General features: G+C 40.4%; 3 protein-coding genes and 1 long non-coding RNA gene across 6 annotated transcripts in view; 2 read left to right on the top strand and 2 right to left on the bottom strand.

Moving 5' to 3' along the window:
- Positions 1-12: 12 nt before the first annotated feature.
- LOC134881294 (MAPK/MAK/MRK overlapping kinase-like) lies at positions 13-5,878 on the top strand. Of its 3 annotated transcripts, none has more exons than XM_063908520.1 (12): positions 13-364; positions 1,632-1,746; positions 2,104-2,193; positions 2,293-2,363; positions 2,483-2,561; positions 2,659-2,707; positions 2,798-2,976; positions 3,195-3,296; positions 3,415-3,588; positions 3,712-3,871; positions 4,308-4,505; positions 4,594-5,877. In XM_063908520.1, exons 1-12 carry the CDS (start codon positions 106-108, stop codon positions 4,669-4,671), a joined length of 1,554 nt encoding a protein of 517 aa, XP_063764590.1. In that variant the 5' UTR covers positions 13-105; the 3' UTR covers positions 4,672-5,877. The 3 variants fall into 3 exon arrangements, with proteins under 3 accessions (XP_063764590.1, XP_063764591.1, XP_063764592.1); XM_063908521.1 differs by lacking the exon at positions 13-364 and adding an exon at positions 532-783 and having other exon boundaries at positions 4,594-5,878; XM_063908522.1 differs by lacking the exon at positions 13-364 and having other exon boundaries at positions 1,673-1,746; positions 2,066-2,193.
- Positions 5,879-6,405: 527 nt separating this feature from the next.
- On the bottom strand, positions 6,406-12,648 carry wdr20a (WD repeat domain 20a). The gene is made up of 4 exons (XM_063908519.1): positions 12,288-12,648; positions 10,366-10,548; positions 8,477-9,850; positions 6,406-7,484 (listed from the first exon to the last, which is right to left on the bottom strand). Exons 1-4 carry the CDS (start codon positions 12,549-12,551, stop codon positions 7,431-7,433), a joined length of 1,875 nt encoding a protein of 624 aa, XP_063764589.1. The 5' UTR covers positions 12,552-12,648; the 3' UTR covers positions 6,406-7,430.
- On the top strand, positions 12,576-14,873 carry LOC134881295 (uncharacterized). The gene is made up of 5 exons (XR_010168031.1): positions 12,576-13,205; positions 13,460-13,515; positions 13,656-13,727; positions 13,994-14,086; positions 14,176-14,873. It is a non-coding gene; the product is annotated as an uncharacterized LOC134881295 (long non-coding RNA).
- Positions 14,874-15,756: 883 nt separating this feature from the next.
- Positions 15,757-19,922, bottom strand: part of dync1h1 (dynein, cytoplasmic 1, heavy chain 1) — a 29,575-nt gene continuing 25,409 nt past the window's right edge. The window contains exons 70-78 of the mRNA XM_063908523.1: positions 19,695-19,865; positions 19,245-19,462; positions 19,050-19,153; positions 17,782-17,990; positions 17,424-17,577; positions 17,044-17,186; positions 16,748-16,916; positions 16,330-16,454; positions 15,757-16,196 (exon numbers count right to left, since the gene is read on the bottom strand). Of these exons, the coding sequence (XP_063764593.1) occupies positions 16,068-16,196; positions 16,330-16,454; positions 16,748-16,916; positions 17,044-17,186; positions 17,424-17,577; positions 17,782-17,990; positions 19,050-19,153; positions 19,245-19,462; positions 19,695-19,865 (1,422 nt within the window). The 3' untranslated portion in view covers positions 15,757-16,067. The remainder of the gene's footprint in view (positions 16,197-16,329; positions 16,455-16,747; positions 16,917-17,043; positions 17,187-17,423; positions 17,578-17,781; positions 17,991-19,049; positions 19,154-19,244; positions 19,463-19,694; positions 19,866-19,922) is intronic.

Here is a 19,922-nt window from a genome sequence, read left to right as displayed (position 1 = left end):
GGTCGGTCCACGCCTTTCCCCCCACACACAGTAGACGAGAGAGAATAGAATGCATTGATTTGTACGGGATGCACTGGTGCCTGGTAACGTTATGCTTTGACATGAATGCAGTCGAACTGTGATGCTCTTGCAGGGACTGGATATTACAAAACTAATGGTAGGCTTTTTAGCAATAAAAGTGCACTTCTAATGATGCACTACTCAAACTGGCTTATTGGCCTGAAAAACAGGGCAAGCCTTCGAAATGCATGCAGAACACCACCTAACATCGATTGGGGAAATGTGGTCGACTTGAAGAACAATAACCCGCAGCCTAATCAGAAGATACACGGGGTTACGTTCACCAACCATCTCTGGAAAAAAGGTGAGGAGGTGAATTAGGTTGATAAATAAACACCGTGTTTTTAAAAAATGTGGGCCTGAAGCGAGACAAAGCTTGACTGGTATTCTTTGTCATGCTCGGCAGGATATATTGTGTTGACTTGTTTCTGTAACTCTGGATATTATAAACGGTACGGCTAGAAACAGTCAAACAGTTTCCAGTTTCCTCCTCAGGTCAGAGTGGAGGGCGAAGGCGTGCTCCGTTACCAAGGCGACGGTCAGCTAACAGGGCTTGCTAGCGGGGCTAGGCTAACACCCCCAATGCGCGTTTTGTGTCCTTTTGTCACCTAGATGAGCAAGAAAAATACAATTTTCAACCACCAAGGTGACATGTTCGGTCCGGATACACATGTTATAGATAATCAACTTACATGCGGCGGATTAGACACAAAGGAATGCATTGTAAGTAGTGAAATAACCTAAAGGCTGAGCAGCGTGATGACAGGTCTGACAGGAGGTCGTTAAGGGTCCTCTTCTCAGAGTCCCCGTGTTGCTGTTTTACGCTTAGTTTTTTGTTTTGTTTCAGTAAATGTTTCCTTAAATGTTGACCACTATCGAATATGTTTTACAGACCTGACCTCACCTTTCAATGGTCAAAGGTCAATGGCTGAATTCCTTCAGTTGTGGTTGCAATTGTTAGCGTTTAGTTAGCTTGTTTGAGGGACAATCTACTTAACGACATTAATTATTCTGATTTTTAATTTATTTAGGGGAAAAAAGTCAGTAGAACTGTTATCTTCAACTGAACATCAGAATCAGATGTTATGGCTTTGTTTGAATATAGCTGTATTCAATTTGGGTATATCATACTATGATTACTGAGGTGCACGATTTGTTGTTGTTGCAAGTTGCGTATTGTTTAGCTGTAACTGAATACAAATGTTCAGGTACTTGTAGATCTATCCATTTATGCTGCTTTATACTCTCACCTTTTGTCCTTTAAGTACATGTTAATACCAATAATACTGTAGCTGTACCTGAGAATTATTTTTGAATGCAGTACTTTTAGTTGTAACAGAGACACTTTACTGCTACTTTTACTTAAGGAATATATCTGAATACTATTTTGTCTGAATGAGCCTTCATTGAATATTCAGCTGAAATAATTTCAGTGAAATTTATAGAGAATTAATCAATCAAGTCAAACTACAGAAGATTAAAGAAACCCTTTTTCTCTCATGAATTTAATACATATAAAGACTTTTTTTCTTTCTTGATTAGCCTCTATTCTTATTTGTATTGTCTTGAAGGCTACAAAACAATCAAGAAAATCGGGGAGGGTACATTTTCTGAGGTGTTGAAAACGCAGTGCCTGCGAGATGGGAAGTTCTACGCATGTAAAACCATGAAGCAGACAATTAACAGGTATGTATTCTGCAACAGAAAGGTGTCCTTTAACAATACCCTGTTGTGTGTAGACACTGTAACTGGAGTCATCAGCTTGACAACCCCTTCGCCTTAAGTATTCTTTTAGATGTCAGCTTATCCGCCTTTGAACTTGTAGTATGAGGTAACAATAGACGTCTCTGCTTGAAATGTGAGTTGTCAGTGCATTGGATGTTAACATGAACTGTGCCCTTAAAATCCGTTCTTTTCTTGTTAGGTGTTACAATGCCCATACACAGCAGATATGTCATTTTTCTACACAAATAACAGCAATATACTGTATGTATACACCTGTCAGATTAAATATGCAAATACCATATCTTCACTGTCATCAAGTCTGGAGCAGGCCAACAACCTGCGGGAAGTCCAGGCAATGAAGAGACTGAGCCCGCATGCAAATATCATCCAGCTACATGAACTGATTTTGTGAGTATACTAAGTGGTGTAGATTGTGAAGTAGGCTAAGTGTATTGCCTCACGCTAGTTTCATGCTGCATGTCATAATAATCTAATGCTGTTTCTCAGTGACAAAGAAACTGGGACTGTGTCTTTGATTTGTGAGCTGATGGAGATGAACATCTATGAGTTAATACAAGGTACGTCTGCAAGTATGAGCATATAGAAAATCAGTAAGTGGGAACTTGAAGATGAACCTTAGTATTTCTGTAAACTATGGATGGATTACTGGCTCATATCTGTTGTTCATTCTTCACAGGGAGAAAAACACCACTGCCTGACAATACAGTAAAGTATTACATGTACCAGCTTTGCAAGTCACTTGAACATATACACAGGTAGTTATGAAAAAGCTTCAGTTCATGTAAAGGGAAAAATGAAAACACAATATTAACTCATTTGAAATTGTTTCTCCCATCTTCCTTTTTTTTCAAGCTGTGGGATCTTCCACAGAGATGTGAAGCCAGAAAACATTCTCATCAAAGTGAGATACAGTTCATAATAGTTTGCTTTACATAAAAATAGCAGTGCTTATCGATTTTTGTGTCATACAAAATGCTTTGTGCAATTGCAGCAAAATGGTCTGAAGCTTGGCGACTTTGGCTCATGTCGCAGCGTGTACTCCAAGCCCCCGCATACCGAGTACATCTCCACACGCTGGTACAGAGCCCCAGAGTGCCTCCTCACCGACGGCTACTACGGCTTAAAGATGGACATGTGGAGTGCTGGTTGTGTCTTCTTTGAGATCATGAGGTATCACTGCAGAGGAAGGGAATTTCTCTAATACCTAAATAAGACAACAGTCAATGAGACAGATTAGCAACACTCATACAATTAAACACATGACATTGTGACAACTTTTAGTTGTTCACATTCAATTAGATTGGTCTGCAGCCACTTGCATACACACAATTCAAAGAAATGCTCTTTAAATAGTTATGTTCTGACAGTCAGCTACTTGTGTGTTTCAGCTTGAATCCTCTTTTCCCTGGAACCAATGAGTTGGACCAGGTTGCCAAGATCCATGACGTGTTGGGAACACCTGATGAAAGCATCTTCCAGAAGTTAAAGCAGTAGGTGTTGCTCTTCAAATATGTAGTTTGAAGGGTGTGTGTCTTTGTTACAGTGCAGACACACATATTGATTTGCTTAGTAAACAAAGGCTAATAATGCTTTCTTAATTTCTGGCAGGTCTCGAACTATGCATTTCAACTTCCCCCCTAAAAAAGGCAGCGGTATCTCACGGTTAATCCCTAACTGTCCGGCTCCAGCTCTGTCACTGCTCTATCAGATGCTCGCCTATGACTCTGATGAACGCATCACTGCAGAAACAGCCCTGCGGCACACATACTTTAGGGAAACTAGGTAAACCATGCAAATTAGAATGAATTCTTCACCTTGCAGCGTAATAAATCACATTAAGATGACAGCATTTCCACGTCCTGACACTTGTAATATAAGTCTTCGTTGCTCTATTTCTTTACCCAGACTGGCAGAGAAGAAAGCTGAGACGCTTCACAGAGTTTCTGGGACTATGGATGGACTAGACAGTAGTGGGACGTATAATTCCTTAGATCACATCTGGCGTCCAACCAGACTTGGCAAACAGCTGAGGGGAAGACACACAAGGCAAACCCCTTTAATAAGCGTAAGTCAGAGTTTAAAGAGACAACGTCATTTTTCTACATTTCCAGAACACAAATCTAAACATGGTATAAAAACAGGTTCACACGTTTCCTTTTTTGGTCAACACCACAAACTTTCCCAATTAATTACTAACATTAAGGCAATTATTTTCAATTATTAATATTACTTTTAAATATACAAATGGTGCATTACATAATGCTAACTTTTGATGAAGTAAGGACATATCTACAGAAGCAAATGGCAAAAACTGAATTAAAATATACACCAAAATGTGTATTTGGATGTATTTTCCTCTACTTTTGTAAAAACCAAAAGACCATATTCAAAATGTACCAGCTAATAAAAAATGATGCATTTGTCCCACCTCATTTAAACTAAATTGTCAGAAATATGAATACAACTGCTTTGTTTTCATGTGATGCTTCGACACTCTCCAGCACAACTTGAAGCATGTAGCAGACCCTCTCATCCGACGGAACATCCCTCATTACCCTGCAGAGCTGCCCAAGCTCAACATGGTGGTACCAGGACCACAGATCTCCTTCCCTGTCTCCACTCTGCCTGCGTTTACCGTCACCCGCAGAGGCACACTGCCAACCATCCCATCGAAAAAGTGCCAGACGAGGTTGGCCAAGGTAAACACAGGAGAGCTGCACAGCTATCAGGCTTCTTACATGCTTTCAGTTTTATTTGACATTCACGCTAAATTTCCTTTCTTCTCAGCCCAGGGACGAGTCGCATCGTGCAGCTTTCAAGACCTACTGCATTCCACCTCTGGATAGGAAACACGGAGGCTTCTGAGGGGCCAAAAACAATTCCAACGTTTTATTCAAATTTGCCTCTTTAAACCGGATAGACCGGTACTGTCAAACACATCATTGAGAGGACAATGTTTGGACAGGCCTGATGTTGAAATCTGTAAAGAAACATGTTTCACAAAACAATGCAACAAAGACTGCCAAGACTTTGACGGCTAGGACTGCAACATTAAAGCATTCAAACCCCACTGTAATAAGTTCAGTGTGATATCTTCACAAACAATATGAGAGGTCATTAGTGTTTCGTTATGACCTCAGTGTTACCCGAACTGTTTACAAGTGTTTACATTTGTTTTTCATCTTTCATGATATTATTACACAAGCTAAACAATTTGAAAAAACATGGACCGATTGCCGTTTGAAAAATGTTACACATTTTAATCACCAATTTTTACTAGAAAAATCTTTAGATATGTAAACTTTTCTACAACAAACTGAAAAATATGTGAAAGCATTTGTCATCTTTAATGTAAAACATCCAAAATATCACATTTTAATAATAAGTTGAGGTCAGCTGTATGTAGTTATGGTATGACGACACAAAAACTTAAAGATCCAACAGCTTGTTCGTTAAGTCCCTGGTAAAAAATGTATAACATACGCCTTATAACCAGATTCTCTGATAGATCAAATACTACACACTGACTTATTAATCAGCTGTGATTCAAAGTGGTAGAGCAATAAATAGGGTTGAATACCTTTTTTAGAGGCACTGTATACTTCGTCTCTTTCTTAATAGCTGTGAATAAACTGCTCCGGATTAACTGGTTTTAGGGCGACAGTCTTCCTGCTCAAAAGGTTAAAGGGAAAATAAAACACTTTAAGTGCTTCACATTTAACCTTAGCAACAGCATTGTTTTGCAGAAGTATTTTAAAGGCACTTTTAATCAAACTGTAATGTACATAAAAAGCCTGCTGTGGGAAACAAAGCAGACTTGGAACAACTGAAAACGAATGATTTTCCCTTAGCATCGACTATGTATGTGAAAACATCTGTGTTTTGTACGGACTTTAAAAAGTCCTGACTTTTTTAAATGTTTGTTTAGAATGTAGCTCAGCCAGTACCTTCACTGAAGCAGTGTGGCTAAAATGTTATTTAGAGCTGTGAGCTCATTACAAAGGACTGGGACTCAGTCTGCAGTTAATGTGGCTTATTGTGATGTATAACCAGAGTAAAGAAGTGTGCTGTCCTTTGTTTGTCGTCATTAAACCATATACTTAATTGTCTTAGTTAACAACTCAATCTCCTAACCAAAAAAAGGTTAAGAAAAAAGTTAAGAGAAAAGTAAGAATCTTTATATATATATATATATAATAAAGTGGGAAATGTAAAATGCTATTAACTTCAAAAATATATCTGCTTCACAGCTTTTCTGCCTAGAGTTAGGTTGTTAACATCTATCAACACTTATCAATAAGTGGTTATCATAAAGTACATGAATACTGCAGGAGTGTCAAAGGAAAGAATCCTTGGGTGAAGTTCCTTTTCTTCCATGATTCACGTGGCTTTTGATACATATCTTTTAAAAAAACACAATCTGAGGATATACAGCTCAATGTTTCCTTCACAGTGATATTTTGTGAACGAGGCCTCAAGTCTTTTGGAGATTCACTCGTTTTCTCAGCTTCGTAGACTTCCAGACCCGACAGCCGCTTTGGCACTTTGTTTAGTAAACAGAGCATGTGTGGTTGAACAAAAAAGGAACAGAAAACGATGTATTCAAGATTATTTTAATATTATTAATATGTATACTTTAGGCTTTAGAAATATAACTATCAATGACAAAACTTCCACTGGAGTAATGGTAGTTTGCTTAGGCCCCCAACAAATCATTAATTACAATATACACATTATGATACAGAGCAGATTTGAATCTGAAATAATATTAAAATAAATGTTCCATAGATAAAGGTTTTAATAGTTTGTTTTAAATCATTTTTCTTCACCTATTGTTATTAGCCATCTGTGAGCACACCCAAAAGTGTAAAGCCATCTTCTTCTAAACTAATTTAAGTGCAAACAATTGGTTTTCTTTAAAAGACTATGATTGCAGCATCCAACTTTATAGGTTCAGATTTCAAGACTGAAGATGTTAACGCCGAGTGCGACAAGGCAGTCCTCAACCCTTTTCTTTTGTTCCATTAGAGTAGTTATAAAAACAAACAACAACATAATAAAAATCAGTGCAAAGTCCATGATGGGAAGATTCTACTAAGACAGAAGGGATGGATCAATGTGAATGGATGCAACCTTTTCAGATGCTCCCGCACTTGGTCGTAAAAAGATAGTTCATCCCAAATTCATATTCTTGTAACCCTGAGTTGGGATTGGGCTACAATGCATGGTTATATGAAAATTTAAAGAACTATCACTTTAATCTTAAGCCATAACTATCTAGTTTGCATCTCTCAGAGCCACGCTTTATTTCAAGAGGGGACAGTCTGATGAGATCTGACATGAAAGAAAGATTTTTAAAAATCTAAAATGTGTTAAAACTCTAGAAAACAATAGTACATTAGCGCATAAAGTCCACAATTGCATCACACTTTTTCTTGCTTCATTCCTCCACTAGGTCAAGTGGGTGATAAACCAAAACCAAAAAATAGAAAAGCCATTAACAAAATCAGGGGAGTGGGGAAGGGAAGGGCTTTAAAAGAAAAGGAAAACTTGCAATGCTTGCAGGGTGAAGAGCAGCATCAGACTCTGGGTTGCAGGGTTCTTTAGCAGCAGAAATATTGTGGCTATACTACTGTTCCACTGGGAGAGCTGGCTTGGTTTTGGGATGACAATAAACCCTGGAAAAAGGAAAACAAGGAGATTTGCATTGGGAAAGTTCACATACTGAAGCAAAAATCAAGCAACAAATAGCTCAACAACGATTATCCTCTATCCCAGTCCCCTGCATGTAACTGAAACAGTCAAAGTGGACACAGAGTATACAGTGTAAAACTAACAATGTCTTTGACAGGTTTGCTTGAGCAAGGCACTTCTTATTTAAATGAACAGATGATTTTCTTCTTGATCTGACCTTCAAGGGAATTGTTGTCCTTTGTATTTTACACAGGGCAATCTTGCCAAACCGTTAACTATCATACTTTTATAACCAATTTGTTCAATTTCCACAGGACTCTAGCATTATCGTTTCGAGATTTGATGACATGTCATGGTGCCTGTTGTAGAAATAGTTTAAATGGACAAACTAGCCGTGCGTACGTTCCAGATCCAGATGTGCCTTTTTCTGGCAAGGTCTCTCAAAACACAGACAAGAGGGAAGTATACCATGGTGTATACACATATTAAGCTGTAAGCATGTGAGGCACTGCAGAGATTCTTTAGGCGCATACAGAGCCATTTGCATTAAGCTGAAATGCCAGAGTGTATGCAGATGACTTCTTGGCTATGCTGCTTTGCATTGTGCGATGATTATGATGAACCAATGAACACACTTCATATGGATTAAAGTCCCCTCACAGGTCTACACAGGAAATCCTCCTTATCAGAATGCATTATATAACCAGACTAATATTTCCATAGCATTGGTTATATTTGAAACGCAATAGGTTTTTAAATCGGAAAGCAGATTTACATTTGTAAAAAATGATATGTTACTTGCCTGCCAGCAGAGTGTGAAAATCTGACTATAAAATATAAAAATGGTATTTCCAAATGTTCATACTTTTACTTTAAGCTTATCAGAAAATGTATTTTTTTGTCTTGATTATTTTAATTACAGCCCATGATTTAAGACACTTTTCCCCCCACATGTCCTAAATTAAAAAGAACTTACCACTTTGCCTGGCCTCGCCCATGTGCAAATAAATCCTTCCTGACAAGCAGTCACTAAACAGTCCTCTAAAAATATGAGTACAGTCAGTCTCTCGTGTGCTATCTTTTTACAGATGAGGGGCTCGAGGAGGGGCACTTCCTCCATGCGTGGGCACAGCAGAGTGCCCAGAGTCTTTGCAGGGTCTGTTTTGGTTTTTGTCAGCAAGTTAAGCTTGTCGCTGCTCTTGCTGCTGATGTGGCCCATGCTGTGGTTGCGTTTGTGGTCCTTCTCGTGGTGGCGTTCCTTCCGATCATGGAGTGACAGAGTGGCAAACTTACTCACACCAGTAGCAATGGCACTGTCCATTATACCACTGCCGATGCCACCACCACTGCTGGCTTTATTGGTGTTGTTTGTTGTTGTTGTTGTTGTTGTTGTTGTTGTTGTTGTGGTGGTGGTGGTGCCGGCTGAATGGGGTAGGCTATTGGAGCGTGGTAATGTAGCAGAGAGGGAGTTTATGCCAGGAGTATTGGCACCACTGTTGTTTCCATTAGTAGTGTTACTAGAGGCGTTAGTGATTATTGTAGCACCCACAGGGGGGCTGGTAGCATTCATCACGTTAGTGTGTGTCCGTGTCCGTGAGAGTGGAAGATGGGGGAAAAGGATGTCCTCAGTGAGGTCCCATAGGCACAGCTGAGTGTCCTGGCCCACTGAGCCAAACCGGTACGTGACGCTAACAGGCCGGCTGTCTGTCGAGTTGCGCTTGGAGAGTCGAGACTGCGTACTGTTGGCCCGGTCTCGTCCGAAGTGGATCATCTGATCCTGGAAGTCCTCATCGCTGCCACTGAACTCCATCGGGTCACTCTCTTCCACGCTGGTGGTGTAATGGTCAAACGCCACCACACTGACCCACGACTTGTGCCCATGACCTCGGGCGATGACTCTGCAGTCCAAAAACGACCACACAGTCACTAAATCGTCTTCTCCACCTGCAACGATGTACTTTCCATCAGGGCTCCAGCACACGCACAACAAGCCACCAAAGTAGCTCTTCATGGTGCCATGAAGCTCCACCGCATCAAAGTTGAAGACTCGTAGGAAGCCGTCTTGGCTAACACATGCTAGGAACTTCCCATCTGGAGAAAAGGCAAACTCATTCAAAGCCCCCTCCCCCACTGTCCATTTGAGGAGAGGGTTCCGTGTGGATTTACTCTTACATGTGTGTACAGAGTAGTTCTCTCCCTGTTTAAGCACCTGATAGTGTGGTGCCGTGGTGCCACAAGTATGCTCCACATTGTACAGATACATATTCCCACTGGCATGAGAGACCAGAAAGAGGCTCTCAGAGCCTGGCACCCACTTCACGCATGTTACCCTGGTCTTGTCTATTAGTCTCTGACGGGAGGGAGTGATGGTTGAGTTTGAGAGGCAGACAGGGAGAAAAGAGAAGGGAGAAGGGGAGAGGAGGAAAATAATGTCAGCACACTTCAGCAATAAATTAAATGTTGACATGCTCCGGATTAACTGGTTTTAGGGCAACAGTCTTCCTGCTCAAAAGGTTAAAGGGAAAATAAAACACTTTAAGTGCTTCACATTTAACCTTAGCAACAGCATTGTTTTGCAGAAGTATTTTAAAGGCACTTTTAATCCAACTGTAATGTACATAAAAAGCCTGCTGTTGTCTCACAACTTCCTGTTTAAAATGTGTATGGCACAGAAAATGGAAAAAGTAACCATAAGTACATAAAGCTTTGGGAAATCGTTTGAACACATTATAGTTTTTGTCATTCACAAAGATAGATCTTCATAGGAAGAGTAGAGTGCACTACAAGGACACTTTTTTTATGTTTTTAGGGAAAAATGTAACCCAGAACTCTCAATAATGTAACCTCTGTCCATCAGATGCTTACCTCTTCATTGAAGAGCTTGCTTGTTTCCTTCTTGATGGGGTCAATGAGTTGTACCTGTCCTGCTGAGAAACCCACCAGCAAGGAAACACTCTCTGCTGTGGCTGTGAGGTGGTTGAAGTCATGACAGGTAGGCTGCGTTCCCTTGTAGATGCGCTTGTCTATGGGCTTGCTCAGGTCAGCAGCCTATAAAGAAAGAAAGCATGCATGCCATGAAGTGGGAGCAGTTCATTTTAAAAACTATCTCAGATGAGTCCATGGGCTTTAGTGCATGACAAAGGCTATTGTTGTCAAACAAAACATACCATTGGAGCAAAGTTTGCATTTATATTTTTTCTTCCTGTGCTCCATCTCAAACACAGAAAACATGATTTAAAAAGGAGCTGAAGGGACAAGGTAAATTATTTTAACTTGGTTAATTTGATTACATTCTCCTAAATAAAAGGTTCCTTCAACCACGTTTAAGATAAATGACATCTGAACTCACCCAATTTTTAGGGTCAATCTAAACTTTTTTTTGGTCCCTGAGAAACTGTTCTCAGTAGTTGGAGGATGTCATCACACTGAATGATGTACACTTTGTTATTGACATCAGGGAAACATTATTCTACTGCAATGAACAAGACACCTTTGGCATATACTGCACAAAACCAGTTTTATTTGTTAATGATTTACATTGTACACTACGTGGAAGAATGGAACATTTGTAGAGAAACCACTGAGTCACCATGCCCCATTACTGATGTATGTGACATTGAGTGTTTCTCTCTCAACTAAAAAAGGCCAATGCTTTTCGACAGTGTTTTGATTATTCACATTATCAGCTAAAAGGGTACATGAACATGCCATGTCAACAGTACTAAGGAATACTTTGAAGGTAATGGATACATTGCAGGGAAGAACATAACCTTATAAGCTGCCTTACAATTTAACCAGCATTCAGCCAGTCAAATGCTGATTTACAGTGAGATAATGACACACATGACAAGCACATGTTATTGTGTGAATAATTTAAAAAGGCCATGACACATTGCTTCAAGTTAGAAGTCAGCTGATTCCTGTAAATGTGTGATGTCAAGTCAGCTGTTAGCTGAAACTACTTGATGTGTGGTTATAGAGTAAATACAGTACAGATTTCAGACTGTTAATATTATAATATACTAATAATAATAATAATAAGTTAAAATACTGGAAAGTGAACAATTGTGTGATTTCCACTCGTCCTCCACCTTCGGTTTAACAACTAACCGTATATGTCAGGGCCAACCATCACCATACAGAGCCTTCAGAGACGTTTATCTATAGCAAATACAGATTACTGCCACACTGTACCCTCAACAATAACAACTACATTGAGTGGCTAACGTTAGCATTCCCCTATAAGCAGAGCAAGTCAGCTAAGTTTCATGAGACACATCCCAGGTAAAAGCTGAGTGGCATTAGTCAAAGGCTGACTGCAGCCATTAGCCTGCTAGCTAAATGACTGTCCTGAAACTGAATCGACATTATTTTTGATTTGTTGACATATGTCAAAAGTCGTCGACAGGTGTTATGGGTGTCAACGAAAGAACTGTCACTGTCACCACAAACTATACCAGCAATGATAACCCTGATAACTTAAATCAAAAGCTCCACTTTACCCAAATTATCAAATCCAACTCATAATACCGTCCAACTAAAACTTAAACAGAGTGCCGGACTGTGGACGCAATGTAGCCCTTGGCCTCGGGAGTAGCGGCTGCTAACGTTAGCTAAATTACGTTGGCTAGCTTCAGATTAGCTTCAAGCTAACTAGCTGCCAGCTAATTTGAAAGTCAAGCACCTGTCAGAGTTATTTAAAACACCCCACACAAGACCGACCGTCAGCAAAAGCTAGGCCAGAAATTAAGCTTTTCAACATGCAGTATCCCGGGTTGACACGCTACCTTTCTGACGCCTTTGTAGATGTAGAAGTAGAGCTCACGGCCCACATTGAAACAGATCCTGTCGCCGTTTCCCGACTGGTCGTTGACGTTCACGAAGGAGACCTTGACGGGGTTCGAGCCCTGCGAGTTGAAAGGCACCCTGTTGGGACGGCTGTATTCGGAGTGAGTGAGGAGCTTGTAGACGCCTTCCCGAGTTGTGAACTGAGTTTTAATTTCGTTCATCTCCTTCCCTCCTCCCTCCGCCGCCATCTTTGAATTTAACATTCATCTCTTTCCCCCAGGCCGGATCTTACGCACAGAGGGGAGCGGGGCATTCCGACTCTCCCGTTCCCCCCAACGGTTCAGCAGGGAACTGGTGGAGGAGTGCAGACTGCGTTTGATAACAAGAAGTTTCCACAGCTTTGTAATTAGTTAGAGTTAAATTGTTCTGCAACACTATACATACTTTAAATTAAATATTTGACATTGGTGGTAAATTGTTAAACCAAACCAATGTGGACTTTTGGTTTAGGAAACTCTTTAGATCTATGTATTGTTTCAAACCAAATATATAAAACAGACTGAAAGGGTGGGTAACAACAGGGACACATTTAAAGGCTATTATATCGGCATTTTCTGTCTGTTTTACAACAGCAAGGTAATCTGAGTTTTAATTTGGAGAGGAATAAATCACCGGAAGTATTATTTTGGTCAAGTCTTGTAATGAGCTAACTAAGTGGCTTTTTAGACCGGTGTCAATTCTTTGAGACTGCTAGACTTGGCTGCGTCATATCAAAGGCACGTGCTACTCTGCTGGTTAATTAATCAACCATATTGTTAGCTGGTTACAAATAACTAAGACATATTTTAAGTGTTTAAATCTATCGTGGTCAAAGAAGTACAAGCGCCCTGTGATGGCATATCAACTCTCACTTTCAGGTAATATTCTTTCTTCTTTTGCAGAATTAACATTTACCATACTTAAGGTATATTTTGCAATATGAAGTGCATGCTCACGTTATTCATTCCGTATTGTTTTTACTTTCTTGAACATGATATGGCATTGCATGATGAGGATGTTTTTTTTAATGTATTTTTCTAAAACAATGAAATATGAACTATTTACTTTTGGGGACCTTTGAATGTGGTTGAACGCAATATTGCTCTACAATTTCACATTTTTCCCCCATTAGATCAAATGGATATACATGTGCCCAACAACATGGACCAGCTTGCCGTTAAATACATGGTACAAGTTAGCTATCACCATTTTGAGAGTGCTCTGGCCTCTTTTTCAGTAGTTAAACTAAAACATCCCATCATTTTTTACTGCTGTCTTAGATTGACATAAATGAAGACTTGAGTAACCTGTTTGTTTTTTTTTATCAGGAGATGTGTACAGTGTCCAGCAGTGATTCTGACTCGGAGATCAGTCGAAGATGGTCAGACGCCAGCACTATGGTAATACTTTACTTCCCAACAAGCACCCATGGATAAGTGACAATGTCAACATAACTATAATATATGTATATGTCTTAAAAGGCTTTAAAATATATTAAGCCAAGTTCCCAAATTCTAGGATAATTTCCACAATATATCTCCATGCCTTTTAATTGAGTTACTTTTACAGAAATGGAATGGGCTCCAAAAAGCATTGCCTTTTCTTGATTTTGAAAATAAAATACTGTCTTGTCAATGCAAAAAACACTGACTTCCTTGTTGCGCAGGGGTGCGTGAACAGTACACCAGAGACTGTGACTTTTCGGCAGACTTTGCCATTAACTCACAAGCCTGAAGGAAGGTATGGCTGTTACTCTTTGGTAAGCATCTTTATTCAATTGATTTATATCTGCTACAAGGCCATTCTGCTGTTCTATTTGTTTGTAAATGAATGCATGTTTGATTACAGTTTTCGGACCCATATGATGGGAGCTCTGAGGATTCTGATGAGTCAAACATTAATGGGGGTGTCTCCATCAGGCGATTCAAGCAGCAGGGAAAAGGTGGAGAAGGAGGCAGTCGGCTCTCTGGACGGAGCAGAAGGTTTAACCTACATAATCCTGCTTCTGTTTCCCTCAGGGAAGTGGAGAAAAATAGAATGAGAGATGCTTTATCAGACAACGATGTCCAGATGAAATGTGGGAGTGACTCTGAGATGTGTGTCAATTACATTTTGCCCTCACACAGAGACCGATATGGTGGTAGAGATCTTTCAGAGCAAATGGCCAATGATTCAACAAAGCAATCCCAAACCATGGATATAGCTTTGCACTGTCAACTAGATGATTCAGGCTTTCATGCTACTAGATCTTCCACACCTCACACACCTGGAACTGTAACCCCAGCCGAAGTGAGTTTGACCCAGGCGACAGATCTCTCCTCTGAGAGCTCCCCCTGCCCCTGTGACCTCAGGTCGCTTTACAAGAGAAAGCTGGGTTTCCCTGGAACAGAAGTGGTTGAGCTGAGGCAAAGAAAGAGGCAGTGTGTTGTCAACATGGAGGACCAACAAGAAGAACGGGACTCTGCATCTGAACCATGTTAGAGCCATCTAACCATGGAATGACACACTGCAGTCATATTCAATGCCTTAAAAAAGTTAATTTATATTTCCAGTTATTTTCAGTGTCTAAAATCTGTCACATAATGTGCTGATTGTGATTCGGCAGTCGTGATTTTTGTTGGGAGAATTACCATTGTAACGTCAGTCTCCATTATGGACTGAAGTGCAACCTATGCACTGACAATACAGATACTGTTTGTCTTTCATAGACCACTTAAAGGAAAAATAACTTCTGTGAAAAATACTTTAATGTATCCCCCACATAAGCTTAAAAAGTATTTACTGCTAGAGAGTGGCAGTCAGCAACCAAAGCTTCACTGAACTTTAGCCACTGGTGCACTTAAAATAAAATGTTGTGAAATTTACAAGCTGATCAAGATTTCATTCTAAAAATGTATCTGAATGACATAACATATTTCACGAGTATTTACTTGTTTCAACCATTGTTTTTTAGCTATTTAAGTTGTATATAGACACAAATGGAAAAACTAAATATTCTTTATCCTTAAAAGTGTGATTTGTTTTGCCACAGATAAAAAACAAAACCTCATAACATACGGTTAATTTCAGTCTTATTTGTATTTTCCTTAATAGCCTGCCAATGGTGAAGCTTACTTTGCTGTAGCTACTTTTCCTTGTCAAAACTAAGTTTATTTGATATATTATGTTGGTGGCAGTAATACACTGAAAACGTAATATTTTTCCTTATCCAACTGCAACCTTAAAGTACATTAATTTGTCCTGAGGTCAGGAGATAACGTGGTCTAGAAAATAAAAACTGTCACCTTTACTGCTAAATAATATTGTGGTAAATTCTGTAAAGAAATTTGAGATTCTCATGTTGACATTTAGTTTAAATAAGGGTCATCCGTTTCCCCATTTGTATCTATTGAATTTATCATCACAGATAACAATAAAGTAATTAATGCATTTCATTTGATTCCAACATACTTTATTCAATCTAAAAACGTACAGTTTCCTTCATAAAAACATCCCATTTTTCCACATTTCATCTCTGCTTTATTTACCATCTGACAACTTTTCTCTTTACCTTCCAAGACACTTTCCACAAACTATCAATGGCTACATGTTAATTACTGCTCCACAATCAATTTTCACTACTTTTTATATTGGAATGCAACAGGCTACAAACTACTTTCTAAATGATGGTTAATAAGCAATAAATGTAAGGGATTATGTGTGGTTTAATATCAAGACACTGCTCCTCAGGAATGATTCATCTACTCGGTGCACAGGACAGCAACTCCACGCTCGTAGAAGCTGTGAGGATCTTCCTTGGTGGCGATGTCAAAGTCAACGGTGAAGATGAGGTCAGACCTTGTGAAGTTCAGGTACACAGGAAGAGTCACCTGCAAAGAAGAAAAAATAAATCAGGAGACAGCCAAAATGATTGCATCAGTAAGACATATTTTCCTAAATCGTCTCAGCATGGATTATTTGATAAAAACTCATTTTTATATCGTGTAAAAACATTGTTCATACCATGTGTCTCTTCTCAGCACTGCTTTGCTTGATCCAGCGGAGCTGAGTGAGAGGCAGCTCAGTGGAGATGGTGGTCGACAGAGACAGCTTGTTGTTGGCACAAGTAGCTCCCTGCAGTTTCAGACCTGAGAGAAACAGTGACATGTTCCAACATTTAAAACAATCTCCAATATATAAAGGAACAGCATTTACTTTTTCAAGAGTTGAGTTAGTATTTTCTACACTCAGAATTAAAGCTCCATATAGAGCACGATATTGGTAAGCAATACTTTTAAGAAACTGACGAAACAAACCCAGTGTCGAAACTTTTCAGTCAAAAAACCTACCTGTATTATAAATGTTGTACCTAGCTGTAAGTAATTACATTCACACTATGGCTACATGTTGCTAAAGAATAGTTCGACCCTGCTTGTATTACCTTTGATGCCGAAGCTGCAGGCATCCAGTGCAGCACCCTGGGCGGTGGTGACAGTGACCTCCAGGCACAGCTCCTCCAGAGACCAGCTGTTAGCTTGGGCCACATACTGCCGTGTAGCAGTGATGTAAGCCTCCGGCACAAACAGGCTGCCGAGGCACACATGGATGTTCTGCAGAAAGAGAAACAGCAGAAAAAAGACAAAATAACATTTGTGTGAGTGGCTGTTTAAAGAATCTATCATGACATTTATATATAGATTGTTTGATGCTGTGCACAAACAGTTAACCAAACAGTACCTTCAGTTCCTTTGCACCCCCACTGGCAGCACCCTGGGAGATCTGCTGCAGCTGTTTGATTCTCTCACTGAAGTCTGCTACCCACTGAATCACAGTCATGGAGGCTGGAACTGTGTAGCGACACCAGCTGCGAGGGAGGATGCCTGGGGAGGAAGAAGAGACAAGTTTATACCAGTTTTTCTCTAAAAGTAAATCTTGTTGATCCAAACAGACAATGAGGATTTTTGTAAGTGCGCAATGTAGAGCTGCAATATGAGTCTAACAAATACAAATAAAAGCTGCAGCCCTAAAGCAGTTAAATTGCCATGTTCATTGATTTAATTTCAAGCAAGTAAAAACATGAAAAAAAGAAATATGGTTACAAATTAGTGAAAAAGTACCTTTAACCAGTTCGCTAATGAGTGAGCGCAGGTCATTGGTCTGCTTTTTCTTGCCCTCACACACTTGCACCACATCGGTCAGATCCTGGCGGACCTCCTGCAGCATCTTGCCGCCCATCTTCACCTCACGCTCAAAGAAGCGGAACAGTGGGTCCTGGTGTTTGTGCAAAGAGGACATGAAATCAAACACAGAAGAAAAGCAAGTACATGTTCATCTGGTGAAATTAAACAAAACAACAGATCTACATAACAGTAATTGCAGAGATGCTGTACAGCTTCTCGTTGAGCACATAGTATTACAGGTACGTCTCCGGGAAGTCCGCTTGCCAACAACCTTCCTCTCGTTTCCTGCCATTACCTTGATGTTCTCCACTGTGCGTTTGAGTGGATTGACAGATTGGGGCACCAGCTGCAGCCAGTTGCAAGCGGTGGTATGGAGGATCCTCATCCAGGCCGGCTGGGCATCAGATGTGGACGAAGTACGCTCCTTTATCTCCGTCTCGTAGGCAAGGTCGTCCTCATCCTCCAACATCTGCATTTTCAGCATCTTACCCATCATGTCAATGCCTGCGCAGCCAGGTGGAGGGAGCGAGTGAGCAGGGAGGGAGGTGGAAGACAAGGCCATGGTGGGAGGTAGGGGGAGAAGAAATTAATAGTGGAACAAAGAAACAACATCTTACCTTGAGGAAGTGTTAATAAAGGTTTGTTTGTACAAAGAAAATAGGACAAAACAGGACAACACTGGGCAGGACACAAGGCTTCAGGCAATATTCATATTAAATGTAACATAACAGTTTCCAAGAGGATAAATTAAGCACATTCTTCAATGACTGGATCTGTAATATAAATAAATGTAAACACTATAGGGTAGCAGGTCGGAGGGAATCTAAAGGGGCAGGAGTGAGGATGGAGAAGAGGCGGAGAGGTGGATTGTGGAAAAGGGAGAGGGTGTGGAAATCAATCTGACAAAGGAGGGAGGCAGGGTGTGATTGAGTGGACGGGGAGGAGTGTGGTTGTTTAAATCTTAATCTGAAGGTGGGGAGTGGGTACAAATCTCAGCAAAGCGACATGATGGCTGTGAAATACAGCTGCTGGAGGGTGAGGACACACACACCCTTCCTTTGGGCAGAACACCTTTTACAGTAGGATGGCTACGAATACTGCTAGGCTAGACTACACAGCTAATCTGTAGGATGATATACAAGACTGTCTGTTTGCTTCTGAAACGTCACATTTAAGGAATTTCCATAATTAACCTTAAATAAATTAATACTATAAAAACTTTGAATCTCTATTTTCAGATAGCTTTAAAGGCCTTGGTTTTATTCCACATCAAACTCGCTTTCATGAATTTCAAGGACCTGTGGGAATGTAAGAAAGCACCCTTAATGAATTATTTCATCCACCACAAACCCAGTATTCTGCCCAAAGCAGACGCAAAAATAAAAAGTCTTGACACCCTGTCAAAATACAACGGTAAGACACTAGAGAGAGAGAGATGGTTAATGGTCTGCACGGTGATGTCATGGAATATGAACAGATGGATTGAGGATAGAGAATCAGTGGTCCAGTTACTGTAACAGAGTATCCAAAAACAGATGACGAAGAGGACCGGCTGTGGCGTACCCTGAGTGGTGAGCAAGACCTTCTCAGCGTTGCTTGGCAACCCAAGCCAAGATGGAGTCTGGGTGTCAGGAAGCAACTCTACCCAGTGCATGAACTCCTCACGGCTACAACAAATGAAAAAACGAGTCTTTAGCTGGGATACGTCATTACAAAAACAACAACCGTTAAATATAAAAAATAAAAATCCCTACTAACCGAATTCCGTCGGGCATCTTGATGTCCTTGTGCCCGTCAACTTTGAGAGCCAGTTTGAAATCGCTGTCAAAGCTTTTCTTGGTGAAGATGCGATCGAGGAAGGTGATGAGCAGACGCTGGTCGAACTCGTTGTCAATACGGCCTCCATAGATGGACTGGGCCATCAGGGTTTTCAGAGCCGCCCAGGGGATCTTGTCTGGGGCAATATTTTGACGGCCCTGTATGCGTTTGTATAAAGGAAAAGTGTGTCAAAGGTGTTACATTATTTTTCCCAGGGATGCACTGATATTCTAGGTCGATGCATGTTCATGCTGCCAATTAAATAAAAATAGTATTTGAGCTGAACTGTGTTGATCTATGGTTTGCTGACATACATTTATAGACACAACAAATTATTCTGATGCCGACTCATTCAAATCACTGCATATGTTTCCAGAAATAAAGTCTAACCTTAGCAGTGTCGTCCAGCCAAGTGTCCACTGTGTCGCAGGCAGAGCGGAGGTCAGACTCCCCAAACTCGTATTTCTTGGACCAGCCCAGTGGTGCATAGCGCAGACGCTCCTGAATGACTGCGTGGAACCAGGCGAGCAGGAAGTACAGACGAGCACGCTCATTGGGAGCCTGTAGAAACAAGCGAAGAAAAGTTGTAAAGGCAGGAAATACATAAGAGGTCTGCAG

The sequence above is a fragment of the Eleginops maclovinus genome, chromosome 19, assembly GCF_036324505.1.
Source record: "Eleginops maclovinus isolate JMC-PN-2008 ecotype Puerto Natales chromosome 19, JC_Emac_rtc_rv5, whole genome shotgun sequence".
Lineage (NCBI taxonomy): Eukaryota > Metazoa > Chordata > Actinopteri > Perciformes > Eleginopidae > Eleginops > Eleginops maclovinus.
This window is presented reverse-complemented; position numbering and strand designations above follow the sequence as displayed.